The following is a 17,444-nucleotide window of genomic DNA, read 5'->3' as shown; positions in this document are numbered from 1 at the left end:
TTAAAGTTTTTCTAAACTTGATTTTTAATTAATATTAGAAAAACTTTAATTTTATTGGCTTTTTTACAGTTAATTCTACTTCACATTCATTTATTCATTATCTCCATAGTAAAATTCTGTGTGAAATACTAAATAAAATTTTGAAAAAAGGTTTTGACAGAAAATTACAAATAAAGAACTAATGTGAAAGCCTTTACCAAGAGGGTTTGAACAACTTCCTGAGATCCTGTAATCCTTTAAGAAACTCAAACCTGGAAATCAACTCTTTACTATAACTGAAGTCAACTAATTTTCAGTTTAATCCTCAGCTTTGATTTGTATCCCAAACATTTCTTCATCGTCTTAAAGACTCAAGATTACTTGAGGCATTTGATTTTAAAATTTAGAAATCCATCCTCAACAGTGAATAGAAACCAACTTTATCAAACTTTTTAAAGACAGCGTGACAGAGTGAAAAATGCTCAATAGGAAAATATTGCCTGTCACTTTCAGCACCAAGCGTTGACAGAATTCCTACTTTTTCTGTCCCCAAACGTCAAATCCCATTTTGTTGAGTTACATTAGCAAATTTCAAAACTACTCACATTTGACATTTACCCAGCAGAAGTTCACATTGTTAAAACATTCTTATAAAAACTTTGAAGAAAAAAGAAAGCGAGTGTCCTCTTCACCGCTGACAGAGTGCAGCTGAACAGAAAACAACTAGCCAAGGTAAACTTTAAATACAGGACAAAAGCGGGTTTCAGAATTCTTTTATTACTAAAAAAGGCACCAAATACAGGCATCATAATGATAGCATCGTAGTTATTTTCCACAAAATGATAGCACCAAAAATATAATGTCATTTCCCAGAATTCCCCGTTCCAATGTTGTCTGATAGGCACACAGTTGAAAGAAGACAGGAGGTGGGATCAAAGGGGACGAATGGAGAGAAAGACCTGTCAACAGCTCACATGAGAGTAAAGTTTTTTTCTTTTGCAGTGTTCTCCAACCAGTGTCATACACTTAAAAAATTAAAAATTACAGTGACCTTAACATCATGGGTACATCTGTAGCTGAGTGTAAGATAATACATCATAAGTGGGTAAGATAATAATATATAGACGAAGAAAAAAATATCTGAATGAGATGTGAGTGCGTGTAAATAAAAAAAATACACCTAAGTGAGAGAACTTGTGTCTTTGGGCGGAACAAAGGCAGGCAGACGCACATCTCTTACAAAATACATCATTTAAAAAGTGACTATTTTCATTAGAACAGTAGTAAGGCTAAAGCACTCAGTCATGTGGACGGGATCGAGACCTTTGTTGTCCAAGCGGTGGCGTCCGATTCGTTACAATCACGTGGACGTTTCCGACTTCTCGCTCTTGGAAAAGAAAACACTTTGGATGATTCGTTTTGAAATTCGTGAGGAAAATACTGCATGGCACTTAATATTGGCAGCTGTCAGAGTACAGTACAAACCAAAAAAAAAAGAAGACGAAGAAGAATTTGTGTTGAAACAAGAAGAATTATCCATTTGTTCAACGTGACAGTAAAATGTCTCTAATTAAGGCGTGAAATACACATTTTTTTTATGCAAACAAAGGTTCCTGCTCATGAGGGAAGGATTAACAAAAGGTTTATGGCATAATTGCACTTGAAAAGGTATCATTCGTTTTCGTTATTATTTACACTCTGCACTCATTCAGCCTCAGGCGATGGCAGCACAACGTACGTGCTTAATACTTTCACAGGAGTCAGAAGCAGCTGTAGCCGAAAATTAAACTTTTTGTTCCGTTTAGCTTTTAGAGTTACGGTAATTCATCTGCAGAAAGAGTGCACGATAGCTGACGGACAACGAAACAGAGGACTTCTACACTGGGCACCACCCCACAGTAGTGACATTAAGTAGCAGTGAAGGGACTCAATACAGCAGAGAAGCGATTTTGTCGAAACAGTCACCAGTGTCTGAGCTACCTGTCACCGTTTTGGTGCTAAAAAGGATGTAAATGTCAAGAGCAACAGTAATGAAAAGGACGACAGTTTCAGATGGAGTTTGGTTGATCAGACGCAGATGTTTTGGATGCTTCATGCAGCTCAGTGGTTCGTGGATTCCTGAGGTAGCCCAGTTGCGAAACGATTAAAACGCCGTGTAGCTTTCTGCACTTCACAATCTTCCCTTTTTCAAAGCAGTATAAAAATACATCAGCCAAACATCTCGTTCCTTAAGTACAAACTTTCTTTTAGAAAATACCTTTTTTAAACTTTACTTCCTCCTCCTCCTCCTCCTCCTCAGTCTTTCAGACCTCAGTGCCGTCGTTGAGGTTGTTGTGGAGCTTGACCTCCAGGTTGACCTGTTTGACCTTGGCCTTGCCGTTGGCCTCCTGGTTGCGGTTGAGGATGTTGATGTTCCTCACTGTGCAGTGTTTGGTGCTGAAGTTCTTCTCCACACACTTGTCCATGCACACCTCCACCTTGGTGTTGAGCGGATACTCCCCGTACATGTTCGGAGCCTTCTTGCTCTTCTTCTTGGCTGACCGCCGGCAGCGCCGGAACAGGAAGCAAAAGGCCAGCAGGACCAGGACCAGCAGGGTGACGGCAGCCACGCCCCCGCCCACCGAGCTGCCCATGTGGGCGTTAAAGGTGGCGGTGGGCCCGGCCTCCAGGTGGAGCGACTTCATGTTGGTGCCGTTCTTCACCTGGTCGCCCTCGTTGTCGTAGATGAGCGACTCGTCGAGCGTCAGGCGCCCGCTGCGGTCCACCAGGTCGCGTTTGGGGCGGCTCAGCTGATAGGTCGCTGAGCGCTGAATCCTGGGGCTGGACCGCGACTCTGGGCTGATCACGTAAATCACCTGCAGGTACCACTGGTGCCCCGCCTCCACCTGTCAATCAACAGAAAAAACAGAGCGAAGGCATTAGCTATCGAAGGACCCTGTCCCATTATTTCAGATGCCAATTCATTAAATTGGATCCCATGTGATGGATTTCCATTATTTTCTGGTTCATTTTCTTTAAAGGCCAAACAGAAAATCATCACATACACTGTAATTCTAAATTCAATTACCTGTTAAATGAACGAAATTAAAACATTACATTCTTAAATATGTCGCCGCATTAAACAAAGAATTTCCCCTTTCCCTTAAAAACCTACCCTTAAACCTTCTTTACCTGACTTTCTGGCCACTTAGGGACAAAGGAAACAAGCTATAAATACATCAACATGTTATCATCTTGTACGTTGATATGGAAAACTTGTTGGCAAAAGAGATGCAAAACAGATACTCATCCAGCAGTCACGGAGCAACATTAGCATTCCGTTGGAGTCTTGTTTGTGTCCATCTGATGAACGTTAGTCTAATAGTCAATCTCTTTTTCTTCAGATTTCCTCTCCTCCAACTCCCGAGGGGAATACCTGGCTCTTGGGCCGTCAAATTCCGCCACCTTTGCAGGTAGTGGACAGAGGGATTTTAGAGCTTCTTTGCTGAACAGGGGGGCCTGTTGCTGCTGACAACGACCCTGATGAGAGCGGTGACTGAATCGAGAGATAAAGTTGTGTACCGTGCAAACAAAACGATGAGCTAAAAGAGGCTCAAAGGCTCTGCAGAGTCGGGTGAAAGTTCTCTGTGGGTTCGTCACTATGAGCAACACCTACACAAAGTCATCTGATCCCATTCATAATATAAAAATAATGATGGCAGCAACTTTATATGTAGAGAGCTCATGCCTTGAAATCATACTACCCATTACAGTAAATCAGGGTAATATATATAAATATTCAAAGGTTTCCCTTCTTCCTCAAGGAGGTAACCTGGTTGGAACTGATGTACTGTATGTGCACTACTGTATGCTGAATTTTAAACTTTTAAATTTACTTTGTTCTGGCTGCCACGAACCGTAAACTTTAAATCCGGTAACAGCAAACTTGTGAGAAGCTAGCGATAAAAGGAACTCAACAATAAAACTGAAATCAGGTATGTAACATGAGCTCATGGTGAGCTGACCTCATACAATTAAGACGTTAAGTCTAGTTCCCTATGAAAAATATATACACGAGAACTTAAATTAAAAAAGAAAAGGTTTAAAGCAACATGACTCAGTATCCCTCAACAGGTGCAGAGGTCTGACTGTCCCACAACCCCGACTCGGTACTGTACTGCTCAATACAGATGCATCACAGGCGACTCCACACACCTTGTAGAGCGCATCGACCTTCATTGTGAAGCCGTCCACGCCCGGCATGGCTGTCATGGACTGCAGCTCCAGGATGTCTGAGGCGAAGTGAGCCTCGAAGGGGACATCGTGGAAATATCGGTCACATACGTCCGGCTGTTTGCGATCCTGCACAGGACACGTAAAGAGAGAAGGTGATCAGAGCTCTGAGCACCTGGAGCAGAGTTCAAGACCAGATGTCTGGAAAATTCAGCTCTGCACGCTTTTCTCTGGGCTGTGTTGTGAACATGAGACGTAGCGGTATGATTATTTTAAGTAATTTTAACTAAGTATTTGTGACATCACTTTCACAGTACACACTGTAACGTTGGTTCTATAGTGTAGTTTATTAGAAATCCAGCAATAGTCTGTACATGCAGGAAAAAGCCTGTTGGTTTGTTAATGACAGCCATCGGACACAAGAAAGAGGAAGGTCAGTGATTTCACTCAGGCTTTGAATATCTTTGAATATCAGGTGCCATCCCACTGAGGGGTGGGGCTGGTCAGACCGGTGTGGCAAGTAAAAACAAAAAAAGAAGAAAAAGAAAAGGGAAGAGATGTGTGTGTTGTCGGCTGAACAAAAGAAAACCTAAATATTTGTACCAGCAGTAGGAAGCGATGCTTGAGGTGCTTGTTGGGCTGGATGCAGCCGTACTGCGGCCCCTCATTGTACAGCGTCCCCGTGGGGTCAAAGAAAGGAACGTATCCGTCCCTGCCGGTGCAGAGGTAAACCTTCTCCAGCTGCAGTTTGTAGGCCGCGTTCAGGTTCTGCTCAGGGTTCCAGAGCACCCTGCCATACAGAGTCTGGCCTGCAGGGGGCAGCAGAGGGACAGGTTTTTCTTGTTATTTGCAGAGTTTATGCTGTAAAAAAAAAAAAAAAAACAGACCTTCCAGATCTGCCACTTATTATTATCTTGGTGTGCCCAGTTTTAATTACTTACATCATGGACTAAAAAAAGCTTTTCTTTGGCAGATGACACTGTGAATATAATGACTAATGTCCAATGAGAAAATAGAAATAACACTACAGAGAATTATGAAAATGGTGAGTAAGGTCAAAAAGGGACTCTTCTAAAATTCAGCTTGTTCATCAATAGAGCTCTTTAAATATCCGTTTGAGGAGGATTAGCTCCGTTTTAATTGAGGAAATACCCATGGAGAACGCTCCCTTGTAGTCCATCTCGGCCATAGAGACGTCAGCGGTGGCCGGGTCCATCATGAACACCTTCTCGTTGTTACACAACTGAAACTCCGTGTTGAGGGAGTAAACCACAGGAACGGGCCGGTTGGTCTGCTGGAAGGCGATCGGCACCAGAAACCTGAAAAACAGAATGGTTCAGGTTCAGGTTGCCAGCTGTTCTTTCACCTGCTGTCCCTGCTCAGACTAAGACCGAACTCAGGTTGGACGTCCGGACGTCTGAGAGTGACTGTATTAGAATTCTATGCAGCTGTATAACTGTGCAGGCTGCGTTGGGACATACTTCTCTGGCGCGTGAGCCGTGCAGGACAGAGGTTTGTCCCCGGGGTCGATCCAAGGCTGAGTGGGCTGGACGGTGCAGGGGACCAAGAAGACTGTGTACTCTCCAGAATAGTCCTTCCTGTTGAGGGATACGCATTAAGACAACACAGAAGGACTATTACCACAGTGACAGACACTGAAGAACAAAGGGGTTGAGCTAGAAGTCTTGTGAAATCCAAAAGTGCAGAGAGTCAGGAGTCAAATCTGTCGCCTGAGGATTTTGTAGGCTGTCCCTACATGTTCAACGATGAACGTATCATCAGTTTTCATGCTCCCTTTGTTAATATTAAGGGGTTTTACCCTCATGTAGAGTTCCTAGGCTCCCTGTAAATGTTATAAAGATACGTTTTGGGAGCAGATACCATCTCAAACCATCTTCTCAAGTTGTTTACAATCTGTCCATCACAATCCTTTGCTGGAGCAGAAATAGTTGGAAACGTTGACTCGATCTGAATAATTGAAAGATGTTATTTTCAGCCGATCTGAACGTCTCTCAAGGTTTCCAAAGGTTGTAAAGCAGCAATGCAGTAAAACGTCCGGCATATTCAGTTTGACTTGTTGTTTAACTTTCCAAGTCTGTAAATGTCAAACAAAATAAAAACTGAGGCAAAATTTAGAATTCTTACTCAGTTGAGCCGTAAAATTAGAAAAAGTCTCTGTGTCACCATTAAGGAAAGTTTTCAGCCAACATTCCCAACCCCGGGTTACGGCTGTGAGTGGATCTACTGACCTGCTGTAGGAACTGGTGGCCCTCCACAGCTGGTACGGAGAGTCGAAGGTCTGAGCGCTCCACAGGAGCTGCATGTCAAACTCGATGCCTCCGAGGTGGTCGGGGGCCATCAGGTGGGACTTGTGGCCCGGCAGGGTGTGGTGTTCAGGGACAAACTGACCTGGAGGAGGGAAACATGGAAGAAAAATATGAGATAGAATGACAATGTGTTTTTTTCTTCCACTTGAGTGGTACTGACTGGCTGAGTGTATTCATCTATGAAATTGGCTGTATTAATACAAGAAGAGATGCTTTCTAAATCAAAACCAGCTAAATAAGGACTCATCTCGGATGCTAACAGCTGGAATGCTATGGGTCATCTTGTGAACCGACCTCTGAACTTTGCATGGGTTTTGAACTCAATCACCAGTCGTCCATCTTCTCTGATGTAAATCCTGATGATCTGAAGTCTGGCTGAGAGGACGCTGTCCGTCTGGATGCCTGCGGACATTAAACACCAGCCAAGGAAGCCAGAGGTCAGGTCAAGATAAGAGCAGAGAGGCGCAACATCAACGGGATACTGAACATTTCACATCGGGTGTCAAAGGTTTGGAAACATGGGTCAAGTGCATTTCTAGATGATTCCATAAATGAAAGTTAAAAAAAGGAAACATGTCAATTATAAAGTTGTATATTTACATTTGCATCTCGTCTCCTGTCCCAAATCCAATATAACTACGGGAGACTGTACTCAGAGTGAGCAAAACCACAATATACTATATAAACTACAGAACGTAGATGTCGTACACGTGCAGTCACCATGTCAAGCCGAAACAGAAACCATCATTAAATGTGATGATGAAACCAGATTTCACATGGCGGAGTAAAATGACTGCAGCGTGTCGCGTGTAAACATGAAGCAACTGTACACATGTAGAAATCCCCATTCACTGAACCTCTTCCGATCAGGTTCCACAAAAACTGCCAGGAAACACGAAGAGACTTTTCTGTGTCTTTCAAAAGTTACAATAAATATGTGGTGGAGTCTCTAGATATAATGTTTTGGAATACACAGATTTGGCTAAACTGAAATAGGTAAATGTAGATCCAGAAGAAAAATGCACAATGGGAGACTCATGCTAACTTTATATTATGATTTGCTCATAAAGATTTTCCAGTTTCTCGGGTCTTTGCCGTGTTCAGTCCTGACCTGTCCTCCAGAGGACGGTGTCGTAGAAGAAAGAGAACTCCATCTCGGTGTGGTGCTCCAGAGACGCCCAGCCTCTTGGTGCCGTCACGTAGATATAGGACACATAGAGAGGAACCTGAACCGTCAGGAAGGACTGAGCCGAGTCCCGAACCTGGAAGAGCAATAGCACGCTTCAATGTTGGTTCTCAGCCGGAGGGATGGAGCCCCTCAGGGGGTCACATCAAGATTTGAGCCCTACTGTGAACGGGTACGTTTTCTCGTTGATTTTTTAGTCTTTCATTTGACTTTTCAACCATGATCTTACCTGTGATTGATGGTCACAAATAAAAATGTACAACTTATTTCTCCATATTTCTCCTACACTCACCACCGAGGACATTATACCTTTTGATCATTTGTTTTTCTTGTATGTCAGCAGTTTCTAGGAAACTGGAATTCTTTGAGAGAAGCCTGGCTTGACAGATGGGCCTTGAACGACATAACTTGACAGTTCATCCCGACCTTGGAAACAGCAGCTGGCAGAACGGTCTCTAACAGTCGAGAGCGAACTGTTAATCTCAACTTTTCAGCCAACGTGGACGAAAAGTCCTAAAAGTGCTCAGAGTAATGTAAGGTCTGAACATCCACTGTTCCATGACAATTGACCGAAGTTCCGCTGATGAGGACTGTGTGATATGATCAAATCATAGTACCCCCAAGTGAGTAGTGGACCACGTGTGGGGATGGTTTTGTAAACAACTGATTTCATTTTGGGGGTGATTCACACTTAGACTTTCACCTGAAGAAAATTATCATTCTAGCTTGAAATATAAGCACTACGCATCTTTAGGTTTAAGACCAGGTTGGAAAGCTACTCAGTTTAATTATCTCCATAGTTAAGTAGTACCAGCTGGTAATTTCGCCCATTTTAAACTGCAGGGACACAAAGATTTCCTCATATATCATATAGTCATGTCTGGCTGATATGCGGTGGTCACAGGGAGTACCTGGAAATCGGCGGTGACAGAGCCCCCACAGACGTCGATGAGCTCAGTCATGTCGTAGTAGGCGTCAAAGGTCCAGATGCAGCTCTTGAGGTTGAGGTGCTTGTAGAGCTGGATGCTCTTGGGCTCCCGGACGTTGGGGTTGAACTGGTAAGGGCGGTCGTAACCCGGCCCCAGGGAGATGCTGTCGTAGGACACATCATCCAGGAAGCCCGTCTCTGTGGGAGAATGTTGTCAAAGTTTGCATTGGCTGAAACAGATCTGAAAAATCTTTGTGTCACGGACAACAGAAAGTGAACATTTCTGATTTAAACAAGGATATGGTAAAAGTTTGATCGCAATTCTAACGGCACACAACAAGTACCATTGTAAGTAGCTGTATAAACAATATTCCTGCTAACTGCAGAATTACCTGAAGATAATTCTCCCTAAAACAGAGCTAAACATGAGTTATAGTAACTACAAACAAGCTACTCGGAGGAGGAAACACGTTCTTTAATCTGGTTTGGTTATTATTTTCATTTATCGGGACACATTGTGTGTATTATCACCTACATAAGTCCTCAGACTCTGTGGCTTAAACTAGCAAACCTTGTGAAAACCTGGCTGCCCATTTGTTTAAAACTTTAAATGTAAAACATCGTGTAAATGATGTAGCTTAATATTCTGCAGGTGTCTATGTTTCATTTCCTGTTTCAGTTCCCAGGGGGGCTTTGATGTTAAGTGGATTCAGAGGAAGTCCGTGACCGCGACTGACCGGAGAGACCCTGCAGGTCTTTGAGGGTGACCAGGTTGGAGCAGACGTGCTGCTGCCTGTAGATCGACTCGGACAGCAGGAAGTGCAGGTTGTGCAGAGGCATGGTGGACACCAGGGGGAGCATGCCATCCTGATGGGGAATCTGCACTGAGATATGGATACTAAACGGGGACATACAGAGCAGAGAAGAAAATGCATCAGCAAACAGTACATAAAGTTTGGTAAAAAAGCTCCAACCCTACTATCCAATTAAAAAACCCATCATCCACCCGTCCCTACTCACCGGTTGGGGTGCTCCTTGTGCTTGACATCCAGGTATTTGAGCGTGGCGATGAAGGACTGGGCCTGGAAGCCTCTGGCGGTTCCCGTGGTAACGGGCGTGTGGCAGATGGAGCCCTCTGTGCCGATGGTGGCGACGTTGCTCCTCAGCGGCGTTCCGAGGTGGCCAGCTTTATCCCTGGCCTGAGCCACGCAGCGAACGTGGAAACGCCGGCTGAAGTAAATACTGTCCAGGACCTGAAGGAGACAGGAGAGCAAGCAGAGTGGAGAAGCAGTTCAGAGGGGTGCACTGCCCAAAACGGGGCCTTTTCAGCACTTTCATGAGAGGATAAGAAAGGAATTACAGGAATTATTCTGGGTTTTTTTTTTACTGTCAACAAATCCACTGAAAAGACCAAAACCAACATCATGTTAGACCTTCTCTCAACACTCTCTGACCTCCGTACCCTGTCTGAGCTCTCTGCTACGAGCACATTGCTTCCTGCTGAAGACATAAAGCTCTAAAAATGACTCACAAATACATAGATACATTCTTCAAAATGCCTAGTGATTTTTTTCACGGTAATGAAGGAACATGTTACTCCGTGTAACAGCGCGGCTCGCTGATTAGCGTCATAATCCCCTTGCTGTAGTGCCGTCATTACATTTCTAAAACGGGTGCTGAGTGAATTTTACCCGACAACTTTATCGTAGAATATAACAAAACACTGGCAATGCATTTTTAAATCGATAATTTGATATTTATTATTTAAAATTCCATTTGGCAGAGTGATTATTTGACCCAAGTGATGGAAAAGGACAGAGTGACAGAGCTAATAGTATGCTAGTCACTAGCAGCACATGGTTAAACTAGTAACTGACAAATGCAGTTTAGAAATACTGTGTCTCAGTTCTATAAAGTCTTCACTATAAACTAATCTCCATTTTACACTTTTATACCACTATTGCCTATTAATCCTATGAAGCAATAAACAAATATTTCTTTAAAGATTTTATACTTTATTATTTGTTTTCCAAGATGTACCTGTTATACCTCCGTCCATGGCTCCGGCTAGCCCCTCCTTTTATGAATTGCGCACTGCATTGTGGGACGATAGTGTCCATCAGCAGCCCACTTAAAATAAACTGAATTTAGCATGCACTTTGACATCTTTCAGTAGAATTAATTAGTCACTTTTCTACATTTCCAGGGTCAACACACTGCATATTTAAAGTAGGAGCTCTAAACTAGCCCCGCAAGCCTACAGTTATCTTGCTAAGCTAGTTAAACTAGAGAGCTATCCTTCTGGCCTGTCACAATAATGAATGTCGTGATCACGAGCGAGTCATGAGAACACAAGTCACCGTTTCTTACCTTTTGGCCAACTCGAGCTCTGAGAAACATAGTCTCTGAGTTCGGTTCCAGCCAGTGAGAATATTTCTCGCTCTACATCAACTCACCATATGGTTGACGCTGGTATACGGGGTGGTGTCTGTGACTGTCTCGAAGGGGGACCGCGCGCCGTTGGTGTCGGTGGGTGCCGCCACTTCCCAGGAGAAGTGAACTTGGGTCTGGTTGATTCCCGCCTCTTCACAGTGCTCCTTCATCACAGAGTACTTGGGGTAGTGGGGGTCACAGGGGGTGACACAGACCAGAGGGTAACCTGGAGAGGGAGTCTTCTTACTGCCTTCCTTGGTCACCTCCTGGACGTGATCATAGTCAGCCAGCGAGACCACCTGAGGAGGAAGGAGGACGGTTAACGATGGAAACGAGACGGGGAGGAAAATTAATCCTGCAATCCAATTTTCTCTTCCTCTTTATTTCATTGTTGTTGTTGTCTTTTGAGAAGGCCCAGGGGGGCACACACAACACAGGAGATGGGATTCCTGCTGAGGTGCTAAAAGGCATTTTGGGGTAAAATCACCCGCCACTTAATGTTTCTACGGTACATGAACATAGCTGAACTGACGTATTTATTGGGAGTGCTTCTGGTTAAATGCATATGAAATTTAAAAGCTGTAAACAAACGCCTGAAGAAAAAAGCTGCCCGTGTTTTCTGCTGCTGTTTCGAAGTTACTGAATATGTATTAGGGGAGAGGCTTGATTTTGCTCAGAGTGGAGATGTTCCTTGTTTCTAGCGCTAAAATCACGTTGAGCTGTCAGTGCTGCAGGGAGCCAGACATAAGCATACGTCCGCTGCTGTAAACAAGCAGGCAAAGTCACTAAAGTCCTTCAAAGAACTGCTTACTAGACTCCCTGTTCTAGTTACTTCTACCGCTCCTGCTTTATACCTTTGTGTTGTTTTGTGAAAAAAAAGGATCCGGAGAATGTGAGTAGTGGTTTCCGGATGAATTAGCAATGTCGTGGCTTCCGTTATTTCATTTAAAGCACAGCAACAGCACAGAAGTTAGGTTGAAGTTTTCTCACAATAGGTGGAGCAGGGAGGATAAGGCTGCCTGCAGCCTCCTGGTCCAGAATGGTCACCGTTGCCATAGTGATCTCTCCGAGCACCGCCTCCACAGGGTCATCGGGGCCAAGGACCAGTGAGAAGGACTCATGCCACTCCCTGTCCTCATTGGACAGAATCTCCACTTTGAACAGGATATGGTCCATTCCTACGAAATGAAGAAATAGATTTTTGCTCCCAGTAAAAACTATCCCTCTCATACGGCTCCCCGCTAACATCCATACGAAATCTCAATCCGAGATGTACAAACATGCAAAGAATAGTCTCTTATTAATAATAAGTTGTCTGGAAATCAGCTGTTCTTCAGGTTTTGTCACATGCGGGTTTTCAGCACTGACCGGGGATGAATTTCAGCACCCGGCTCTTGGGATTGTAGTCGACTCCAGACTGGGCCGATCCGTCTCGTGTGCTGCAGCGGATCTTGGAGGTCCGGTCCAGATCCCCTCGTCGGATCACTTTGATGTTTAGCACCTCTATGCCGTCCGGACCAGGAGGCTCTCTGACCTGATAGGACGCCTGCTCGAACTCAATGGTGGGAGCTGGAGGAAAAGGAAAAGATGAAAAGTGACAGTGCTGCCCTCTGCTGGTTACTTCAGTAGTTGTCACTGACTGAATATTGTGCACATACGTGAGATAGACTCTGTAGCCACGTTATTTGTTACACTTAGCTGAACTGAAGTTTAGTACAGCAGTCTTACAATAACGGCTTCTCGTTTTCGAGGCTGAAATTTGCGCTGCTGTTGAGTGATGTTACACTGAAAGCTGTTTCCGATGATTTGTCCACCCCATTTTTATCAATAAGTGTGGACCTTGAGTGAAGTTGGCTGTTGGACTAGACTAAGATAGTTTTAGCTCGGTGTACTTACGGTAATAAACTAGCAACTGAATGTATATACAAGAGATGTGGGAAACCATAAGATACGAAGATACAAACAGAGATGTTTAAAAAATATCTTCATCAAGGGGTTAACATTGCTTATAAATAAACAAAACAATAAACAATAAAAGAAATGTGTGGCAAAAGCTAGGATTTAACCAAACCCAATGGTCAATCGGGATTACCACCATTAAATAAAGAATTAATTTACAAAAAACATTATTGAAAAGTTATGTTAATAAAAAACTTTTTACTACAAGTTTTTCTACTGTTTATACAAATGTAGTTAGGGAGGGACCTGCATCATATTTGCAGTGAACACCATCATATCTGACGTTAAAAAATATTGGCCAACACATAGGATTCTGTCAATATACTGCTAGGACATAATACATGCAGCAGACTTAAACTTACATAGTACAAAACTGATTCCTCTTCAAAAGTTCAGTGGATGCTCTAGTGTGGAATGTGCATGTTTCCCAAAAAAAAAAACCCCCCAGTAAACCAACACCACAAACTGGGTTTGTCCAGACAGTTTTTTTTCTACCGAACTAAATTAAAGTTTAGCATGAGCTCAGTGGCCAGTGATCATAGTGTATCTGCTCTCTGTGAATCATCAGGTGACCCAGCTCCTGCTTACCATCTTCAGCATTGGTGATGGTGATGGTGACGATGTCGCCCGTGCCCACCATGGCGCCACTCCAGTGGTCACCCAGCGGCGTACCCAGGTGCACCTGGAACTCCTCTTCAGGCTCGAAAACAGAGTCGTCATTGATGTGGACCGTGCAGTTCTTCACCTGGGCAACAAAAAAACAAAAAAAAAACACAATAAACTTTAATGGGCAAGTAACTGACCACAAAGATACAAGCAGACGAACTGACTTCTGACGGAAATTTTGGAAAAAATTCTACCTTCTCTCCCTTGAGGAACGTGATGCGTGACTCATCGGCGTTTGGCCTCTCCTCGAAGTCATCCATCACCATGGCAGACATGGTGCGGGTGAAACACCGCACTGACGACTTGAAGGATAGGTCGCCTGTACGGGTGATGGGGATGTGGAGGACGCTGTCCTTCTCCTTCACGGTGTAGGCACTCTTCTCAAACTGCATGCTGGGAACTGAGAGAGGGCAGGATTGCTGTGAGGAATATGACGGTAAATTCTAAATACTGGTCAATACTGAATTACCAAAGTGTGCGACTGGAAAAAATGAAATGCGTATTTGATTTCAAGTGGATGTTTTAAAGTCTGTGACACTTGTGTCGGTCTCTGTATACGGTCTTGGGTGTGAACGTACTGTCCTGGAACGTGTCAGTGATGACGACATGGGCTTCGTAGGGCTCCTGTAGGACAGCACCCTGCGGAGAACTGAGGAAGACCACAAAGGACTCGGATCCTTCGATGGACGGGTTCTGAATGTCGTCCATGATGGTCAGACTGCAGGTCTGTAAGGCCACAGTATTAGCAAGGTTTTTTATAAAGGTCTCCTTTGCAAACTCGGTGTACCCTATAATGTTCTCAGCTGGTATGGAGGAAGGAAAAATTCTTTATTTATTCATTGGTTATTTGGTTTCTGTCTCGAGTTTTGTTATGTTACTGTTATCTGTCAATCAACCAGATTCACTAATGACAGGTATGTATCGCAAAAGGTGTCACCAGGCTAAAAAGATCCTGGTATGCCTCTCATACTGCCTTTCACGGACTCCTTGGAGACCACCTTGAACATCTTTATCCAATCAAAAAATGTTATTCTTGAAGAATAAATGAAGACGCTGCCTCAGTTTTGCCGAATAACTACTTCTAGATACTTTTAAGTTAACATAAAATGTAACAGTCTGACGCTACGTTGCAGGGATTCTCTCCTCACCTCCTCGGTCTTCCCAGGTTTAAACTCCACCTTCTTGGAGCTGGGGATGTAGTCGATCCCCGGGCTGGCCGAGGGGGGGTCTGAAGGTCGAGTAGCGCACCACACTGACGTCAGCGAGGACAGATCGCTGCCGAGGCGCAGCACCGGTATTTCAATTGTGCCTGAAGTGTGGAGATAAACAATGAAAGGCAGATTTGAAGATTTGGAAAGACTTCGGATTTCCGTACTTTCAAACCATACATGTATCCTGAGTGGCATAGTGTAGCTGACTACAGTAGCCCGTTGTGCTAATTATCATAAGAAGCTGCCATCAATCCAGTGTCTTCGGCTTCAAAACATGTTCTCTTCCCCGAAGACAAAAAATCCCGTTCCTACAATTAACATGTAGATGTCCGGGGACCATGCCTACATTCTGTTTCTTCAGTAGGTATTTTTAGAGTGGGGGGGGTCCACCCTCTCCTAAAACTCTGCTGGCAAGAAATTAATGCTTACGCCCTTGGATGTAGCAATTATGAAAACTTCCCTTTCCAAAGACAGTTCTTGCTTTCAGTCTTCTTTGCTTCTTCCTAATTTCCCCACGGAAATCGTTACATTTTCACATTTCTCTAGCCATAGCAGCCCTGCGACATCTGAAAAGGCGGTCTAACTTCATTTTTTCAAAGCACTTCTCTCGGTGAGAGAGACAAACGGCAAAACTAGTTCAGGGCAAGTGCAGAGAGTTAAAGGGAATCATACGGTGGAGGTAAGGAAACGGCTCATACCAGCGTCTTCACTGAAAGTAAAGGTGGCGTTCCCGAGAGAAACAGTCGATGCGTCGTTGGGTCCGTCGATGACGACCTTGGCCACCGTCACGTCCCCCGTGCGGGCATTATCCGAGGTGTCTGACAGCACCAGCTCGAACTCCTCAGAGAGCTCGTACTCGCTGTCGTCGATGAGCTTAACGTCACAGGTGGACATGCTGACGCCGGGGCCGAAGACGACGCGGTTGTCGCTGGTCATGCCGCGGCTCTTGTAGTCGGAGCCGGACTCCAGAGCGTGGAGGCTGCTGCCCTGAGCCGACTTGGCTACAGTGTAGCAGAGAGCGGACACGGTGCTGGACGTGTCACCTGAGAGGAAATGAGGCAAAAGAGGGGGGGGGGGGGTTCACTGCTGGGCATATGTTGGCTTCCACATCTCTCCTGCACTTGACAAATACAGCTTTGCATCGCTCTGAAACGTGCGACTTTTAGAAGTGAACAGCAAAGCATACATTCAAAGGGAATTGCACCAGAGCAGCTTTTCTAACCATCTGTCGACTGATTAATCAACAACAATGAAGTCAAGTGGAGTCTTCGACAGCGGATGCAACTGTATCGCCATTTGGCATCTGACACTGAAAGCTGATGTGGCTCACACTCATGCAGACCGCACATTCCTTAAGCGTTTAACCGGGTGTTGTTTTCTTTAACCTTTAACCTTCTGAACTCTGAGGTGGTTCATCTTTACAAACTGAAGCCGACGGTTGTAGAAAATTCGCAGACCTTCCCTTTTAAATTCTAGTCAAGATCACAAAGATGCCAAACATGTGGGACTGAATCGCGAGTAAATTAGTAAAAAATGATGCACAAAATGTCTCGCATTGTTACCTTTAAATACCTCAAATATTCAAACAGGCATTCGGGCGTGAACACATCAGTCAGTGTAACCGTCATATAGCCTTAAAGAAGCAGATGTGGAATATATATGCAAATATGTCAAATATGTGAAAGCAACATATAGAGAAGTCTCTTTTGGTTAAAGAAAAAAGGGAAACTAAATGGGAATAGTCCAAGAGGCTGACATGGATGTGATTGCAGCTTGTGCCGTGTTCCTCACCTTTTCTCTCGATGGGGGCGTGGATGAATCCGCTGCTTTCATTAACATGGTAGGTCTTCTTATCAAACTGCAGCGTGGGTTCGTCCTCTGTGTCGTTGATGTTGACGACGGCGCGGGTGTTCCCGCCCAGCAGCGCGTACACAGGCATGCTCAGCTCCACGTGGAACCTCTCGGTTCCCTCAAACACCTTGTCATCGTTAATGACTATGGTGCACACCTTGGCGTCCTCACGCTCATCAAACTGTACCTGTGAATGGGGGCAAGAGCAGCGACGTCTTTCAGAATAAAATTCAATTATTGATTAATGGTAATGATACAGGGGGGAAAAAAAGAAAAGGCTAAAAGCAGGAGAAACAAAACTGCAAGGAAGCAGGAAAATGAGATTAATGAGCGTTGTCCAACCAAAATAATGGATGGCTGCTTTCTAAGGTGAAAAAACAACAACATTAATAAGACAATAAAAGATAATAAAAATCCAAGGTTACCTGTCCAGCATATTCTACATAGTCCTGCTGGCCTGGACGCGATCCGACGCTGCTAGTGGAGGTGGCGCTGCCCTGTTCCGTGCGGCAGAGCACGATGGCGTACTGGTTGAGGTTACCTGTTCGCTTCACCGTCACCGCCACCGTGCCGGCTTTCTCGCTCACATTGTAGCTGTGGAACCATCAGAGGAAGTGAGAGACGATTTTACTTTAACGAAAAAAAACCAAAAACAAGAGCAAGGACGCTGGACAGGTACGGACTGGTAGGAC

The 17,444-nt window shown here is 44.4% G+C and overlaps 1 protein-coding gene across 1 annotated transcript in view; it reads right to left on the bottom strand.

Moving 5' to 3' along the window:
• Positions 1–776: 776 nt before the first annotated feature.
• Positions 777–17,444, bottom strand: part of fras1 (Fraser extracellular matrix complex subunit 1) — a 235,343-nt gene continuing 218,675 nt past the window's right edge. The window contains exons 53-73 of the mRNA XM_040154916.1: positions 17,178–17,346; positions 16,693–16,939; positions 15,600–15,944; positions 14,839–14,999; positions 14,269–14,416; positions 13,885–14,090; positions 13,613–13,769; positions 12,434–12,634; positions 12,056–12,243; positions 11,089–11,364; positions 9,653–9,885; positions 9,370–9,530; positions 8,616–8,830; positions 7,630–7,780; positions 6,813–6,920; positions 6,441–6,600; positions 5,673–5,789; positions 5,344–5,510; positions 4,795–5,000; positions 4,174–4,320; positions 777–2,864 (exon numbers count right to left, since the gene is read on the bottom strand). Coding sequence (XP_040010850.1) covers positions 2,283–2,864; positions 4,174–4,320; positions 4,795–5,000; positions 5,344–5,510; positions 5,673–5,789; positions 6,441–6,600; positions 6,813–6,920; positions 7,630–7,780; positions 8,616–8,830; positions 9,370–9,530; positions 9,653–9,885; positions 11,089–11,364; positions 12,056–12,243; positions 12,434–12,634; positions 13,613–13,769; positions 13,885–14,090; positions 14,269–14,416; positions 14,839–14,999; positions 15,600–15,944; positions 16,693–16,939; positions 17,178–17,346 — 4,345 coding nt within the window. The 3' untranslated portion in view covers positions 777–2,282. The remainder of the gene's footprint in view (positions 2,865–4,173; positions 4,321–4,794; positions 5,001–5,343; positions 5,511–5,672; positions 5,790–6,440; positions 6,601–6,812; positions 6,921–7,629; positions 7,781–8,615; positions 8,831–9,369; positions 9,531–9,652; positions 9,886–11,088; positions 11,365–12,055; positions 12,244–12,433; positions 12,635–13,612; positions 13,770–13,884; positions 14,091–14,268; positions 14,417–14,838; positions 15,000–15,599; positions 15,945–16,692; positions 16,940–17,177; positions 17,347–17,444) is intronic.

The sequence above is a fragment of the Xiphias gladius genome, chromosome 19 (assembly GCF_016859285.1).
Source record: "Xiphias gladius isolate SHS-SW01 ecotype Sanya breed wild chromosome 19, ASM1685928v1, whole genome shotgun sequence".
NCBI classification, from domain to species: domain Eukaryota; kingdom Metazoa; phylum Chordata; class Actinopteri; order Istiophoriformes; family Xiphiidae; genus Xiphias; species Xiphias gladius.
This window is presented reverse-complemented; position numbering and strand designations above follow the sequence as displayed.